Genomic DNA, 17,258 nt, shown 5'->3' with positions numbered 1-17,258 from the left:
GGGGGAGGCACATCTCCCCTGGCCCTTCCAGCAAGTGACAGCCCTGGTAGAGGGCATCTGGAGGTGGGTGTGAGCTGTGCTCTGTTCTGGCAGGTGATGTGCTGGGCTTTTAGGGAAATGGTGGTCAAGTGCTCTGATGGAACCCCGACCTCCACCCACGGGGGGTGGGCTCTGTCCGCCCGCGGCCCTGAAGAGGGTCTCTTGCCATCAGGCGCCTCTCTCTATGCCTCAAGCATAGCACCTGTCGGACTCACACTGGCCCGATCTGTCTCGCCTTCTTCAAATACGTCAGGCTCGCTCCTTCCTCCTTGCTGTTCCCTGCTGCCGGGAATGGCTTCCCCTCACAGATCTTCCCTGGGCTGCTTCTCCATTCTTGTCTCAATGTCAGGCTTAGGCTCAGGCTCAAGTGTCATCTGCTCAGACCAGGCTTCCCCAACCCCCCAGCCCATTCGCCACCCCACGGTCGTCTGTTGGAGCCGGCGCAGTGTCCCCGTGGCTCTCCCCACGACCAGGGCGTCTGGTCATCGTGTGCTGTGTGCTATTGTCCCCACGCCCCACCGCACTGAATGGCAGCTCCTTGCCGTGGGGACCTCAGCAGTCCAACTCCTGTCCCCCTGGCAGCCAGCACAGCGTCTGGTAGGGGCTGACCCCCGAGCTCTGACTCCAGGGGGAGCAGTGCTAGACCTCTGGGCCTTACCCCTGATGGTGTGCTTAACAAGGGTGAGACAGCTGGGCCGAACTAAACGCCATTCTTTCCATCCCCAGAGACCTCCTCCAGCTCACTCAAGGTGGGGGCCTGCGTCTTCGTCGGAGTGGGCGCTGTCACCATGTTCATGGGCTTCCTGGGCTGCATTGGTGCCATCAAGGAGGTCCGCTGCCTTCTGGGGCTGGTGAGTGCCGCTGTCCAGCCGGGTGGGGCTTGCGCACCCCCCTGGTCCCGACCGTGGGAGCTTGTGCAGAGGTGAGCGGGGTGGGGTCACCCGGGGCGGGGTGGGGGGCGGCTTGCGGCTGACTCCATGCTGCTCTGTGTCCCCAGTACTTTGCCTTCCTCCTCCTGATCCTCATCGTCCAGGTGGCCGCGGGAGCCCTCTTCTATTTCAACATGGGCAAGGTAAGCACCCTCCTGGCCCCCGGCTGGGCTGGGCTGGGCTGGCCCTGCAGGGCGATTGGCCCTGGGGGTAGGGGAGAGACCAGGGGCCTCTCAGCTGTCAGAGACAAACCCAGGAGGTGCCTAGCAGCCTTCTGGGCCTCTGGTCCCTGCGATCTCCTAGCGAGATGTGAGGGGCGGGGGGCGGCATCTTGGGCAGAGTCGCCGTGGGCCTGAACACAGCTCTACCCCAGCACCTTGTAGCTGTGGGGTGGTGGGCAAGCCGCTTGCCTCTCTGGACCTGTCTCACCTTCTGCAAATGGAGGACAATAATAAATTTAACTTCCAAGGTTCTGGCGAGGATTCAGTGAGATTATCTTAGTAAAACACAGCACAGTGCTTGGCATGGTGAGCGCCCAATAAATGTTGTTCTTCTTGTTTTTATTCAAGCGCCTCAGCAAGTACTAAATCCATGCCACTCATCTGCAGATAAGACCCAGGGAAGAGACTGTCAATAAAAAAAAATTAGTTTTGCATCACAGAGAAGGCCCTTAGCTTTAAGGAATAGAAAAACCAGGCTGACTGTGGCTTAAATTCTAAAGATATTGCTGTTGACTAACCAGAAGTCCGGGCTGGAATCAGAGACCGTGCTTCTGGCTGGCTGTTCAGCATCCTCATCATGCCACTCACTGTATCACATCACTCACCTCATGGTCACAAGATGGCCGCCACAGCACCATCCGTGCTGCTGTAGCCAGAAGAAAGGGAAACAGGCAGTGCCAGCCCCGGCCATCCCTTCGATCAGAAAAGCAAGTCCTCCAACAGTCTTCCTCAGACTGGGTCACAAAGGCACCCATGGCTTCAAGGGGACTCTAGAAGACACAGGCACAAGGGAGAAGGGAAGCCAGGAATAGCTGTTGGGTGAGCCAGTCGACTGTGACTGTCAAAGTTAGCACTTATGGAGCACCTACTATGTGCACACGGTATCTTCTAGAAGCTTTACACTCATCATTTCATCCTTACGGCAGCCATGCGCTGTGTTCCATTGACAGACAGGGAGACAGGTGTTCGGAGCGGTGTAGAACAATACCATCAGTAATACAGGAACTAGAACCCCTGGCATCCCTGTGGTTGGGTCAGCAGACACCATGTACTACTGGGTACAATGCTGGCCACTTTACTTTCATTCTTTCACTGATGCTCCCCATGCCTTCCCTCTCAGGGTAGTGTGAGAATCCCCATCGACAGGTGAGGGATGAGGGCACCACCCAGCCAGCCAGTGGCCGGGCCAGGTGAGGGCCCAGAGCTCAGCCCAGACCCACTGCACATGGCCCTTGACCCGGATGTCCTCAGGGCCCCCCGCCCTCCTCCAGTGCTACAGTTCTTATCCAACTAGGGAGACAGCTGGTGGCTAGTGGGCTCCTGCATTTCACCACTCTAAGGTCCAGTTGCCTCATATCACTCTGAAAAGGAAGGTGAGAAAACATTACACCGACGTCAACAACTAACACTTCGTGGAGCCTAGAACAAGCCCCCCACCCACTGAGGCGTACAGACTGTGCTCACTTAGTTTTTCCTCACTGGGATCCTTCAAGGTCATGGGTGTGATACCCTCATTTTCAGATGTGGAAGCCGAAGCATAGAAATGAGGCACCTTGACCAAAGGTCACACAGCTAGTAAGTGGCAGAGTGAGGATTTGAACCCGGGCAGCCCCAGGTTCATATTGGTGCAATTTCCATTGCAGTGGTTCCTACCCGAGTCTGCTTTACTTCTTTATAATCCACACCCAGCCTGTTCCCCAGGAGAAGTGGAGCTGAGTTCCAACACAGGCACAGGGTAACTAAAATCAAAACGAGAGAGATTGGAACACACACTGGAAGAGGAAAAGCAAAGTCCCTGAAGCCAGGGCACTAGATAATGGTAGCTGAGGGCTAACTTGAATGCTGAGCTTCCTGGCAGCCAAGGCAAAAGGGGAAAGAGTGGTTTCAGTAGATGAAAGGAAGCTCGCTTGGCCAACAGACAGGAAGGCAGTGTTTAAAGGAGGGAAACTCTTTTCCCAGTGAAAGGGTTGTGAGATCCGGTCTTTATTTCTGCCCTGTGGCACCTGGGGCTTCTCTGGGACCCAGTCAGTGGTACATTATAATCAGGGTAGATAAGAACTGGGCCCTGGTGAGCTGGTTTCCATGACTCAGAAGCCAGCCGACTCTGCAGGGGTCTTGGGCCGTCCACCTTCTCCCCTTCTGAGTTTCCCCATCACAGTAATAAAGACGGCGCCCATCTATTGGATGCCAACCACGTGCCAGGAGCTGAGCTAGTAACTTGATACACATTTCAGTTTTACAAGCATTTTCCAGTTTAAGAAACTGAGGCCGGGAACAGCAAGACGACTTCTGGCCACAGCCACACATAGCTCAGAGGCGCCAGAGCGGAGAATTCCACCCCGATCCCTCTGACCCAAGGCCCATGTCTCCCTCTCCAGCATGCTGCCTCCTGCGGGCTGGTATAGTCCCGGCTTGGCCCACGACCAGCAGCTACGCCTCAGAGGCGTCCCACGGCCCCAGAGCAAGGCTTGTTCGGGGAATCAGGACTCCTGACTCCAGAGTCCAGACTCTGTCCTACCCCACGATTCCTTCCTCTGTGCCCTGCTCCCCCACCCCACCAGCCTCTGCACCTCGTGCCCTCTGGCCCCAGCCCACCTGTCCTGCAAGTGGAGGGACATTTCCTGGCTCTGCTGGGAAGCTTCTGGCAGCACTCTTTCGCCCGAGTGAGAATGAATGATTTATTTTTTCTTTCCCAGCACATTGTAAATCCCGGTGGAAGACTAAACATGTTCTTGATGATGTTTATTCCTGCAGATGAGGCCCAGCTGGGGAGCTGGGCCTTGTTGAGCCTGAAGGAAAAGGCCTTCTAAAGGCAATGGGCTGTCCTTTCCTTCACTCTCCAGGCCTCCTGGACAGGTGGGAGGGACTGAGCCATTGGGGTTCCCCCCCCCCGTTCCCCCTCACCCGCCCGAAGTGGTCTCTGGGGATGCCATTGGTCCCTCGGCCCGAGTTCCCAGCAGCCCCTGTTCCCGGGGCAGCCACAGGGGAGGCTGGGGTCCTTGGGCAAGGCACATGGCTTCTCAAGCCCTAGGTTCTGCGTCTATAAGTTAAGGGGAAAGCTGCTGGGCCCCCACTCCCACCTAGGGTTGAAGTGAGCACAGACCTCAACGCTTTTATAAGATAGAATGGTGGCCAAGGCCTCAACTCCGGAACCAAACTGCCCGTGTTGGAATCGCTGCTCTGAGGCCCTCGGCAAGTCACTCAGCCTCTCTCTACTCCACTCGCCTCACCGGTCAAACAGCGGTCATCATACAGGTCCACTCCCCTTAGCAGCAGTTCTGAAATCCAAGAGCCACTTTGGAAAAGCAAAAAATGCCCTTTGCAGCTCATTCGGTGGCAAAATCAAACCCAAACAGAAGCCAGGCTATTTATGTCCTCTGTGTACCCCATTTCGGGGGCCCTCAGGAATTACGAATGGGAGAGAGAGTGCAGGGTGTGACCCAGACCCCAATCCCTTTCTGAAATTGGAACATTGCTCAGCGCCAGAGCACACGGGCCCCAAGGCTGTCTTGTAGCGCTGTGCTGTGGATTTAAGAGCGTCGCCCGTGGGAAGGGCCTTTGCTGGCATCATTGCAAGGGTTCACTATGACCCTTAACCATCGTTAACTCCGTTAATGCTTAGGGAGGGCTCAGGAAATGGCAGCCGTTCGTATCGTCGTTGATGTTAATATCAGTATTAGCAAGAGTCGTGGGGGCCAGGATTTGGGAGTGGAGATTCCTCTGGCTCTTTCCTCATCTGACCATGTAGCCAGCCCCTGTTCAGTGGGCATGGCCCGAGTCTGGGCTGTGTTCTAGGGTGGGCTTTGCCTCTGGTTGCTCCATGGGCTTGGACAACTTGCCCTGCCTCTTGGAGTCTCAGCTGACCTCTAGGGCCTTTCCCAGCTCTGACGCTCTGGGATTCTGGCTTGTTCTCTCCAAGCAGTGGAGAGTGGGAGAGGGTCAGGAGGAAGGAAGCGAACACACTATCTGCCGGGATGTGCTGGGCCTTGGCGCACTCACGCAGGCCCCACTGCTCACCCGCCCAACAGCCCACACCGGTGAGGCTGCTGAGGCTTTGGTGGATTACGTCAGGGGGTTGAGCAGAAGGCCTGCGGCCTGAGAGCTTGGAGGGTAAGGGGCTTGAGTGGGCTGGGTGGGCACTGGGGGCTGGGGGTGGTGACAGTGGCCCAGCCACACTGCTGTGTGCCGCCCCAGGGAGGCTGGTCAGGAGCGCCGCGATGCCCTTCCCCCTCTTGCCCTTTCCTACCTAAGAAGCTCACAAGAGCCAGCGTACGGGTGGTAAGACAGGTTCCCCGAGGACAGTGCCATTCTGTGAGATGCCTGCCCCCTGTGATGGGAACTTCCTGATCCCCTGGCCTGGGTTGCTACCAGCCTTGGGGGTGGGCAGCTGGAGCCAGGACAGAGAGAAGTGACCTTTGTCTTCCCTTTTGGGAAGCAGCAGCAGCGTCCAGGCAGTCCTTCAGGAAGGGGGTCATGAAGAGCAGTGGGATGGAGATGCGGTTCTTTTTTTTTAAAGATTTTATTTACTTATTCGAGAGAGAGCACTCACGCCAGCACAAGCAGGGGGAGCCGTAGAGGGTGAGGTAGGAGCAGGCTCCCTGCTGAGCAGGGAGCAGCCTGGGGCTCCATCCCAGGACTCCGGGATCATGACCTGAGTCAAAGGCAGACACTTTACCAACTGAGCCACCCAGGAGCCCCGGGATTAAGATTCTTAAGGTGCCGGTGCCTGCCTGGCTCCATGGCTCTGTGGCTCCAGGGCAGCAGAGGGTGGTGCCTGACTCAGACCCCACCCTCAAGGAACTTACTGGAGCCTGGGGAGTTCTGGGGTAGCCGGTTACGTACTTTGGAAAGAACTCAGGTGGTGCCCAGGAGTAAACACACCATGCCCTCTGCATCCACCATTGCCAAGGGCCCTCATTTCCTATCGGGATCCCCGGCTGAAGCCTCAGACCCGTTGTATCTGAATTCTGGCAAAGCACTTGGCAACATATCCTGTGAGAACCCGGGGAGAGGACAGGAAGATGTGGGTCCGTTTCATTGCGGGGGCGGGGGGGGCATCTCGTTCTCGAGGGCGATTTGATGCATTAGAATAAAGAGCCTGGAGAGAGGTCTGGACACCATCCAAAGGAGTGTTCGGAGGAGCCAGAGAGGAGGGGGAGAAGGGAGAAGGCCTGGAATATCCAAATGGTTTGTCCTGGAAGAGTGATCTGATTTGTCCTGCACGGTCCCATCAGAGACTTGGGAGGGAGCGGGGAGGAGAACTCGAGCTAATGGGCAGAAGTCACTTGAGCTCCACTTAAAATGAATTGCTTGTATCCAGAGCCTCCCCGCCCCTGCAATGTGCCATTCCGTGGGGTCCTGAGCTCCCCATACAGGGAGCATACAAGCAGAGCCCGGGAAAATCTGGGAAGGGCCCTTACATTTGGATGATATGCTAGATTCAGAGGTCTCTTCTAATCCTGCCTCTCTGTGAAAAGTCGCACTGCAAGGTGAACTGAAAGCACAGCGTCGTGGTAGTGGGGAGCCGCCCCGGAGGACAGTGGGATCTGGGGTCGGGGGGAGACAGTGGGTGATTGGCTGCGGTTGAGATCGCAGGCTTCTGGGACTGCACGCATCAGGGTTACAAGTCCTGTCTCTGCTGCCTGCTAGCTGTGTGATCTTGGCAAGTCGTGCCGACGCTCTGAACCCGTTTTCTCTTCTGGGAAATGGGGAAGATGGGACCCGGCAGCGCTCCAGGGCTGGGCCCCTAGGCGTGTGACCCCAGCAGTTACACAGGACCCTCCACTTCAAAGGGTCTGTGCTTGGATTCTTGGACACTCAACTGGATCCACATTTCCAAAGGCTGCCCCGGGGTCCCTGTCCCTCTCCGTTCCTTGCTCCTGCTCTCCTCCGTTGGCTCCCTTCTCAGGCGGGCAATCCCCAGTGGAGCCTGAGGCGGCCACCAGCAGCACAGGCCCTCATCCTGGCCGGATGAGCGGAAAGAGAAGGTTACCTTGGGTGACATGCCCAGGGTGGGGAAGGCGCCCAGCGACAGCCTAGGACTTGCCCGAGGCAGTGAGGGGGCAGGGCTTCCCAGGCTCCTGGAGGGATTGAGGGGTGGTTACCCCTAAGGAAAGGAAGTGCTGTTCCAAGGACAGAGACTCCCGGCCCACAGAGCAGGCAGAAACCACAGAGGTGGCCCCTGCAGGGATGAAGTGAGAGTGGGCATCTTCCCCCTTCCCCTCCCTGCTCTTTCTTATTTCAGGAACCACCTGGTTGTCAGGGTGACCTCCCTGAGCTCCCAGCAGGGCTTCCTGGGCATGGGGATCCCAAGGGATCAGCTCCGAGTGGAACCAGCCCCTGCCGCTGTGGTCCCTGTGGCCCCGGCTAGGTCTCTCAGCTACAGTCTGGGCTGCAGGGTGATGTGGTGTTTCCATGGAAACCACCCAGCCTCAGTGGAAACCCCCGGCTTCCATCACTTTTCTCATTTCAGGGGGCCTGAAATAGGGAAGTCTGGGCTGCTGCGGCAACCACGCTGGGGTATAAATAGAGACTAGGTCCGTGGCGGGGGGGCGGGGGGTGGGGGAGTGGGGAGGGGGGAGGGGGGCAGGGGGGCAGGTAGGACAGCTGTGGGAGAGGTGGCTCTCCATGCAAATGCCTCTGGGGACGCCCCCCTCCTTTCCACGCCTCGGGGATCATCCACCCACTGGGGAGAAGGGGTGGAGCGGAGATGGTCAGAGCAGAGAGACCCAAGACCCACGGGAGCCAGCACCAGCTGTATGACAGGGGCCAGGCACTTAGCGTCTCCGGGCCTTCCTTATCACCGCTCTGACCGCCTTCAAGCCATGGCCATGTGGTTCCAATGCTGATAGAGCTTCACGGGTCAAAACTTGGGTTCTGGGTCCAAATCCCAGCTCTTCACATGTCGGCTGTGTGACCTTGGCCAATTTAGTCAACCTCTCTGGGCCTCGTTTTCTGCATCTCTTAAATGAGGGAACGAGGTAAATCCCTAGGCCCTAGGTCTGCTCTGAGGATTAAAATGAATTAATGCATGAAGAAAAGTGCTTAGCACAGCTGGTACATAACAAGTGTTTGATAAAACTTAGCCACTGTTACTGCGATTAATTGCCCATAGGAAAGCTTTGTAAATCGTAAAGCTCTGTGTGAGTAAAACGAAGTGTACTGTGCTAGGGGTTCTGTCAAGAGGGAGGGGGCAGAGGGCAGTCCTGGGGAGTGGGGCTGGTTTCCCAGGGCCAGTGAAGGGAGGGGGCAAGGAGCCAGGGTGGCAGGTCCATCCGGAGGATGTGGGTTCTCCGAATGCTGTGTTTGTGAGCTGCCTGTGGGGAGCTGACGGAAGCCCACTCACTGCGTTGTGAGCCGGGCTCTGAAAACCCCTGCCTGGAAGTACCTGTCCTATATTCTAATACCGCTTTCTCCGGAACTGAGGGGCAGGCTTGTGGCCATCCCCTCGGTGCCCGGGCCCCTCCCCCTGGGCTTCTGTGGTGACAGCAGGTGGCTGTGACTAGCTTATTCATGCTGGCATGCCGGGAAGGCCCCTGAACAAGGTCCACGGGAGAGGCCAGCAGGGCCAGGCTGGGTCTGGCTCTCGGGGCGGGGCCCTCGCTCCCACCTGGGGCGTGGGGCCCTGTTCTCAGTTCTCAAGGCTGGTTTCAGGTTTGCCTCTCTTGGTATAGGTGACTTGTTCCTGAAAAGCGGCTGTAGTGAGATCGTCTGTTGAGAGCCCCGCTTGGGGGACCGTTGGGGCTGAATCTTTTTGTTCCGTGCACCCCTCATCTGCCTTCTTTGTAAATCATTGTTTTCTTGGTGGGGTTAAGGAAAAGGGGGTGCTTCTCTCCCTCACCAAGGGACCCTGAATTCCCAACACAGGCAGGATTTGGATTTTGTGGGGCCGCAGGGCAGGCATGAGGATTAATCAGGAGAGTATGTGAGTACTACCCTGGTGTGGGGCGTATCGTGGTGACTCTACACCCATTCGCTATTCAGGTACACCACACGTCTACCCTGGCCAGGCTTTGCCAGATACGGTCCTTGCTCCCGTGCATCTGACATTCTGGTGGAGGGGAGAGATAATAAATCCTGAAAACGAATGAGCGTGTAATGACCACGTTGCGAAGGAAAAGACAACATGCCCACCCTTGAGGGTTGAGGAGGGCCTGCGAGGGGGTGGTGGAGGGGATAGAGAAGGGATGTCTTCTGTAGGGTGGTCCAGGAAGGCCTTTCTGAGGAGGTGACATTTAAACAGAGCCCTGAAGCAAGTGGACAAGTGAGCCATGTTAATATTTGGGGGAAGAGGATAACAGGTGATGGGAAGAGTAAGTGCAAAGGCCCTGAGGCAGCAGTGTGCCTAGCAGAAAGACAGCAAAGGAGACCTGTGTAATTGAAGCAGAAGCAGCAAAAACGGAGAAAATGAGGTTTGGGAAGAGCAAGGGCCAAACAATGCAGGGCCTTGTGGGCCATTGACAGGATGCTGCCATTCTCCCTGAGAGGGATGAGAGACCGCTGGAAGGTTTGCAGCAGTGACCTGCAAAGATCCACATCTAAAGGGTCCCCCCGGCGCTGAGTGCCGAATAGACTCCAGCGCAGGAGTGGTTGGCCCTGCTGGGCCCGGGCTCCGTGTGGTGGCCTGCTGGGGGGCTGACACCCTGGAAGCGCTAGGAGAGTAGTTGGCATGGACAGTGAAATGCTCTTGAGTGTGAGCATGTCCGCGGGGTGGGGGCGGGGGAGGAGAGAGGCCGTTTAAGTAGATGTGACCAAAGGTGGGGCACGGGTTTCAGGAAATTTGATCTCGACCCTTGTTCTCCCCTCTGCAGCTAAAGCAGGAGATGGGCAACATCGTGACCGAGCTCATTCAGAACTACAAGGACGGACATGAGGACAGACTGCAGGAGGCCTGGGACTACGTGCAGGCTCAGGTACGGCGGCGGTGGCAGGGGCGGGGTGGCGTGAGGGTCCTGGCCTCATGTGTCTGGGTCTGGGTGTCCATGTGCCTGACAGAATATGCCAGTGAGTTTGTATGTGAGTATGTATCTGTTGGGGGCGAGGGGCCTCTGAGTGGTCCCCCTGCCTGGTACCCCAGCTACCACCACAGTCCCTCACTCAGGGGGCCCAGGGTCTTGGAGGCTTCCAGGGGCTCAAAGAGCTCCAGTCTGTGGCCGGGGTGGGGGACCCTCATCTCAAGCCAGGCTGGGGAGTGTCAGGAGTCCGTCCTGGGGGTTAAGGAACTGGGTGCCAAGGCTGACATGCTGACACGACTCTTGAGTGGAGCCTACCTCTGGGAGGGTATTGACATGGGATGTGCCCATGGGAACCTTCTGGGGTGAAAGGAGTGTTCTATCCAAATCCTGATCCCATTGGCAGTTATGCCAGTATATGTGTAAAAATTCATCAAGCTGTGCACTTTAGTGTATGTGTTTTCCACCTCAGTCCAAGTGAGAGAGACAGACTGAGCGAGTGAATGATGGAATGACTGAAGGACAGATTAAATGACTGAATGAATGCATGAATGAATGAATGACTAACTGGCAGACAAAATGGCTGGCTAACTGACTGACTGAATGAATGAATGATGGACTAACTGGCAGACAGAATGACTGGCTGACTGACTGACTGACTGAATGATGGACTAACTGGCAGACAGAATGACTAGCTGACTGACTGAATGAATGAATGATGCACTGGCAGACAGAATGACTGACTGATGGAATGAATGAATGAATGACAGACTAACTGAATGGATGAATGACTTTATGAATGAATGACAGAATGACTGACAGACTGACTGAATGCATGAATGATGGACTGGCTGGCAGACAGACTGACTGAATGAATGAATGATGGAATGACTGACAGAATGACTGGCTGGCTGGCTGACTGACAGACAGAATAACTGCCTGGCCCACTGGGTTCCCAGCCCTCCCTGATGGTGAACCAGTCACCAAATACACACGGACCCTGGGGATCAGGTCCCAGGTGCTGTGTGCCCCTGGCTGGGACCCAGCATCTCTGGGCTGCAGCATCCTCCTGTCTCCCATGGGGCGCCGGCCACACTGGTCCCCGGAGCCTGCCTGTAGCACTGCCTGCTGCCTGGTGGAGGGCTGTGGGGTGCGAGGGGCAGGGGTGGAGGCAGTGGGGGGACTCTATGGCACCAGGAGAGCAGGGTGTCTGGAGATGGGACTGTCCAGACCACACAGGCGCATCCATTTTCTGGGCCGTGAAGAGAGGACGGCAGTGTTTTGTGCCTCCCAATTTTTGGTGAGGACCAGCTGGGGCCATGTTGGGGGGCCTGTGTCGGCTGGGGGGCTCAGTGCACGCGGGAAGATGTTTTCCTCCACATTCAGTTTGACCCACAGATGCTGAGGTTCGGGGGACGCTCATGTCCCAGGATGAACACGTGCCTCCTCCAAGGAGCCTGGGGAGAGCTGGGTCTCTTGAGGGATGGTGCGCACCCTACCATGGGAAGCAGTTGACTGGTTCGGGGATTTCTGCCGCAGGCAAGGTCTCTAGATCATTCTGATGTCTGTCCGATGCTGCTTGGCATGGTGGTTAAGAAAGCTGACTGAGTCAGGCCCCTGAGGGCAGGAATACCAACTCTGCCACTTCCTGAGCTGGTTTCCTCATCTAGAAAATGGGGCGATGGATCCGTGCTCGTGTGAGAGGAGTTTATGAAGCCCGTGGCACTTACGCAGAGCTTAGGTGGCATGTTGCTGAAGAGGGTTGATTAGTCACGCAGAACCACTGAGACGCAGGGCAGGTGGTGGCTGGGGACAGAGCTTGGCACGAGGCAGGGTCGGGGGCTCTGCCTGGTGTGGTAGCGGGGGCCAAGGAGAGCTGTCTCCTTCTGTTAAGTGTGTGAGGGTCGGGCGGAGGGGGGGGTGCCCCTCAGCGGGGCCAGCCTCCCTGCCAGAGGAGGCAGCCGAGTATCTGCATGAGCGGGGAAGAACCTACCCCAGCAGCTGCCTGGAGCCCAAGAAAGCCTGAGCATGCTTGGCTCGCCCCCTGCTGGTCACCAGGCTGCTGGTCAGGGACCGGCCACCCGGAGACCGGAGACTGGAGGGAAGCAGGTGGGGGACCCACACACCCAGCGCAGGGGCACCCAGCCAGTCCACTTAATCCTCCCGGGGACGCTGGCAGAGTGGCTCTTGTCATCCCATTCTCCGCATGAGGAAGCCAGGGCTGGCGGCTCGCCCAGGCCCAGGGTGTGTGCCTGTTGTTCCCCGATGCAGTTCCACCTTCCCCTGGGCCTTTGGAGCACAGGCTTAGCCCCTCAGATCCGAGTCCCGTCAGGGATTCAGGCCAGATGTGATCCACAGCCCCTCAGGGTCCCCTTCGCGAGCCCCATGGACGTGCCTTCTAGCACAGGGAGCCTAGAAGGGCCTTCTTCCCCTCTGGAGCTAGAACATTTTCTCTTCCAAAAGGCAGAATTGACCATATCTCCTTTTTCGCCTTGGCAACCGGGAAGCTCAGAGCCAAATCTCAACTCCAACATGTACACAGCACCTAAAAGTGGAGCTGGCCTTCCCCCAAGCAGCCCCTGTGCTGTCCATCGGGGCCGGATGCTCGGCCTGCCTCAGTCCAGGGAGTCCTCCTAACAGCCCTTTGAGTTAGGAACCTTGGTTACACCATTCGCAGATGAGGAGACTGAGGAAAGCGCTTTAGCCAAAGTTAAGCCACTGGTAAGTGGCAAAGCTGGGATTTAACCCAGTAGCCGGACTCCAGACCGCACCCCCCCCACTTTTTTTTTAATTATTTTTTTTTAAGTAGGCTCCACATCCAACGCGGGGCTTGAACGCACAACCCAGTGATCAAGAGTTGCGTGCTCCATGGACTGAGCCCGCCAGGCGCCCTTAGACCCCACACTCTTAACTGGGTGTTGCTTGCCCTTCTTGTGTCCCACTCATCTGTGCTCTTTCAACTTGAATGTCCCTCCTGTGCTGCTTTATATTTTTACTGCTCCTGATTTTTGGTCTCTTGCTGTTTTAATATTTATGCTATGCGTTCCCTGAAAGCCCCTTTAAATTCCCTGCGGCTCCCAGAAGCCAAAGTGAAACCTAAACTCTCATCCTGGCGGTCTGGGTGGGCCGAGGGGGGCCTGAAAGTGGCCGATCTGAGCCTGCGTCCAGGGAGACGCCACCTCCACGCGGAGGGTGGCCCACCTGAGGGCAGTGGGCACGACAGCTGGTCTCCTGGCAGGTGAGGTGCTGCGGCTGGGTCAGCTTCTACAACTGGACGGACAATGCGGAGCTCAGGAACCGCACCAATATCACCTACCCCTGCTCCTGTGAGGACAGGAAGGAGGCGGACGATGGCTTCCCGGTGAGGAAGGGCTTCTGTGAGGCTTTGGACAGCAACAGCACCGAGAGTGGGAACAACCCCGAGTCCTGGCCCGTGTACCGCGAGGTGTGTGGAAGGCTGTGCGGCCGGGGCTGGGCTTGGGGCACTCTGGGGTTCGGGGTCTCAGGCCACTCAGGCTTGCCTGGGCTACTCCTTCCCTCCCACTTCTTCCCTCCCTCCCTCCTTTCCTTCCTTCCTTCCTTCCTTCCTTCCTTCCTTCCCTCCTTCCCTCCCTCCTTCCCTCCCTCCCTCCCTCCTTTCCTTCCTTCCTTCCTTCCTTCCTTCCTTCCTTCCTTCCTTCCTTCCTTCCTTCCTTCCCTCCTTCCCTCCCTCCTTCCCTCCCTCCCTCCCTCCTTTCCTTCCTTCCTTCCTTCCTTCCCTCCTTCCCTCCCTCCCTCCCTCCTTTCCTTCCTTCCTTCCTTCCTTCCCTCCTTCCCTCCCTCCCTCCCTCCCTCCCTCCTTTCCTTCCTTCCTTCCTTCCTTCCCTCCTTCCCTCCCTCCCTCCCTCCTTTCCTTCCTTCCTTCCTTCCTTCCTTCCTTCCTTCCTTCCTTCCTTCCTTCCTTCCTTCCCTCCTTCCCTCCTTCCCTCCTTCCCTCCCTCCTTCCCTCCCTCCCTCCCTCCCTTTCTTCTTTCCCTCCTTCACCCTCCCTCCCTCCTTCCCACTCCACTCCCTTCCTTCACTTAGCTGTTCCTGCGACTCATCTATTTGCTTGTCATTTGTACCTACATCAACATATTCATTCATTTATGCAGTCAGGGAACACACAGACCCCGCTCTGCAGGCCCTCTGGGCCGGGGCAGGGTGGGGGGCCCTCCCGGTGATTCTACACGGTGGGGTGAGGCGGCATGGCCTGGGGTTTCGTGACCGCGATCTCCCCTTGTAGGGCTGCATGAAGAAGGTGCAGGCTTGGCTGCAGGAGAACGTGGGCATCATCCTAGGCGTGTGTGTGGGCGTCGCTGTCATTGAGGTCTGAACCCCTTCCCCTCCAGCAGCACTCCCCCCCCCCGCCCCGCCCCCAGCCCTGCCATCCCGGATCTTCCTCACGCTGCTGATGGCCTCAGGGAGGCTGAGGCCCATCAGCTGCCAGGGGCCCCCGCAGGAGGCCCGGCCTGACCACTGTCCCTCCCTGGGCCCCTCTGCCGCTGGAGCCACAGGCTGGTCACGAGCCTTTAGTTGTGGATCTGTTTCATCCCGCTCAACCCCTGTGACCCTCGCTGACCTGGACAGTGAGATGCTGCCCTGGGGCCTCGGGGGGAACCGGGCGGCCATGCCTCCCTCTGACTCTTGCCCTCTGCCCCAACAGCTCCTGGGGATGCTCCTGTCCATCTGCTTGTGCCGGCACGTCCATTCTGAAGACTACAGCAAGGTCCCCAAGTACTGAGGCAGCTGCTGTCCCCCACCTCCCTGCCTGTCCCCCCGCCTCAGGGCTCCTCAGGTCTCCAGGCTCTGCTCCAGGCTCACCTCCCACCTCACTCCGCCATGCTCGTCCTGTGCTGGCTGGAGGCGGGGGGCAGGGGCGCTTTCTGGGGCCTGGGCCCCTCTCCCTACCTTTGTCCCCCAGCTCCTCTGTGGCTCCTTCGCTTATCGCCCGCCGGGATTCTCTTAGCCACGCAGAGAGAATGCTCCCGTGGCGTCCCTGCACAGGTGGGCTGGGTCTCTGTCTGCCTTGGAGCTGTGTATATGGGAGGGGGAAAAGTGTACTCAACATTGGGGGTGGGTGGGGGTTGGATAAGGCACCCTGGGCTGTCAGGGGACTGCCCACTGCGTGGGTAAACATTTTTTTCCACTGTAATGCTTATGTCTTTGGTTTTCACATTTTCATTGAAGGTAGTGGGAGAGGGTGGGCTTTACCTGACATTATTAGGAGCAGCAGCCTTCCCCAGGCCAGCTCAAATCAACTGAGGATGATGCCATAAGTGGGGCCGAAGAGGGGCCCTCTGGGTCAGGGAATCTGGACTGGCTCCGGGCTGCTTAGGGAGTCGGGGGGGTGAACCCTGGGGGCCTGACACAGAGCTTGTGCTGCATTCGCCAGGATCCTGAGCTGTCCAGGGAACGGGAAGGATGCTTTCCCCTGGGAGAAGCTAGGTGGGTCTGTCCTTTGCCCCCTAGGGAATGGGTGGGTGAATCTGTGCCTTGTAAGGGAGTAGGGAGGGGCTCTGTGCACAGTTCTGTAAAACATGTCTGAGATTTGACAACTATTAAAGAGGATTTGTAACAATCCAGCTTGCTGTCTAAGAGATGCTGCTTCTGGCTCTGGAGACCAACTGGAAAGAGGCCGGCCACCCTGAAGTGGGGCCGGAAGGGCAATGGTCGGGAGGTGTTTCCGCAGGGTCCACCAGGTGGCGCTGCTGCCCCAGCCTAGGAGCCTGGCGGAGCTCAAAGTTACTCGGTGGCTTCTCCAGCCCTGTGGGTCTCTTGCTCCAGTGGGAGCGCTGGTGAAAATGCAGATTCCGGGCCTTGGGGATTCTGATACAGCAGATCTGGGTTGGGGACAAAGAATCTGCCTTTTTAGCAGCCCTCCAAGTGATTCCTGAATCATGTTGCTTTTAGATTCTCAGGTCCTGATAAGATGTAGGTACAGATGCTTCCCCGACAGAGATGGGGGCGGGGGGGGGGGCAGGCCAGACAGCCTTGTCTTTAGCGAGGCGGTAAGGGGGCACACGTTAGGGACAGTGCAACTGTTGATCTGAACCTAATTAATTTCTTGCAAGAGACTTTCTGTGGCTGACTCTCTGGCCTTTGGAGGGCACGGGGGACAGCCCCAGGGGCCGAAGAACCCTTGAGCTCCAGGGAGCCTGTTCTCTGCTGCAGTCATAGTCAGAGGCTCTCCCCCGAGCTCTCAGCCTGCACAGAGGGCTGAGGGCTCGGAGTGAAGCCATTCCAGCTTATTTTATTTATAATCTGCCTCATTCCACAGGCAAGTACAAGTAATAAAACGTGAAACATACCAGGGAAAATATAAGCCTGTGAGGAAGTGTAGACACCGGTGAAATAAGGCCAGCCGAGTTGCCCAACCTGGTGATGGCGAATCCGTGCTGTGCATATCCCGTGTTCTCCACCACTGCACTTGCAGTGGACATCACCAGTTGATCACCCCTCTTATTTCCTTAGCCCAGAGGCACCCTGGCCATACTCCAAGCTGATGTTACTCACTGCAGCCTCAGAATCCTTCCCAGTTCAGTACTGTCCGTCAATCCAGTTGGCATGAGACACGAAAGCAGTTGCCATCTTTGAGCTCTAGTTGTTTAGTTGAATCAGAGGTAATTTTGCCTCTGAGCTTCCTGGAGGTCAAAGTAAAAAGGGAAACTTTGTCAGTTCTATAGCTCTCATTTCCCAGAGCTTCCTTAGCTTAGCTACTAGGAAGAATGTGTCTGGCTGGAATCTAGAATTCAAGACCACCCTCAAACAAACTGATATCCCTTCACGACTGGAGCAGAAAGCGTATACAAGCCTACTGTGTCTCACCTTGTGCTGGTTGTGGGCAGCGAGGACAGAAGCTGTGCGTCTGCCAAGGGGGAACCAGGAAGACCCAGCGAATGCATGCAAAGCGATTGAGGGACAATTTTACATAGTGATGGGGGCTTAAACAGCATTTGCACTGTTCTAGTCCCCTTGACGTATGTTAACCGACTTGACTCACTATAATCTTAGGAGGCGCATGTTCATTATGACCCCCAACTGACAGATAAGGACGATGAAAAACACGTCTTCGGCTGCTAGGAGGAGCAGAAGCTACC

General features: G+C 57.0%; 1 protein-coding gene across 4 annotated transcripts in view; it reads left to right on the top strand.

Moving 5' to 3' along the window:
- Positions 1-15,743, top strand: part of CD82 (CD82 molecule) — a 49,769-nt gene extending 34,026 nt beyond the window's left edge. For 3 of the 4 annotated variants that reach the window (XM_028111150.2, XM_028111151.2, XM_028111152.1), the window contains 6 exons: positions 766-890; positions 1,037-1,111; positions 10,000-10,101; positions 13,379-13,585; positions 14,405-14,488; positions 14,825-15,743. In XM_028111150.2, coding sequence (XP_027966951.1) covers positions 766-890; positions 1,037-1,111; positions 10,000-10,101; positions 13,379-13,585; positions 14,405-14,488; positions 14,825-14,902 — 671 coding nt within the window. In that variant the 3' untranslated portion in view covers positions 14,903-15,743. The remainder of the gene's footprint in view (positions 1-765; positions 891-1,036; positions 1,112-9,999; positions 10,102-13,378; positions 13,586-14,404; positions 14,489-14,824) is intronic. The other variant, XM_028111149.1, reaches the window with a different exon arrangement.
- Positions 15,744-17,258: the final 1,515 nt, after the last annotated feature.

The sequence above is a fragment of the Eumetopias jubatus genome, unplaced genomic scaffold (assembly GCF_037043125.1).
Source record: "Eumetopias jubatus isolate StellerSeaLion01/CBP00866 unplaced genomic scaffold, mEumJub1_p1.0 scaffold_13, whole genome shotgun sequence".
Classification (NCBI taxonomy): Eukaryota; Metazoa; Chordata; class Mammalia; order Carnivora; family Otariidae; genus Eumetopias; species Eumetopias jubatus.
Note: the sequence above shows the minus strand (reverse complement) of the source record. Positions and strands in the feature narration are given on the sequence as shown.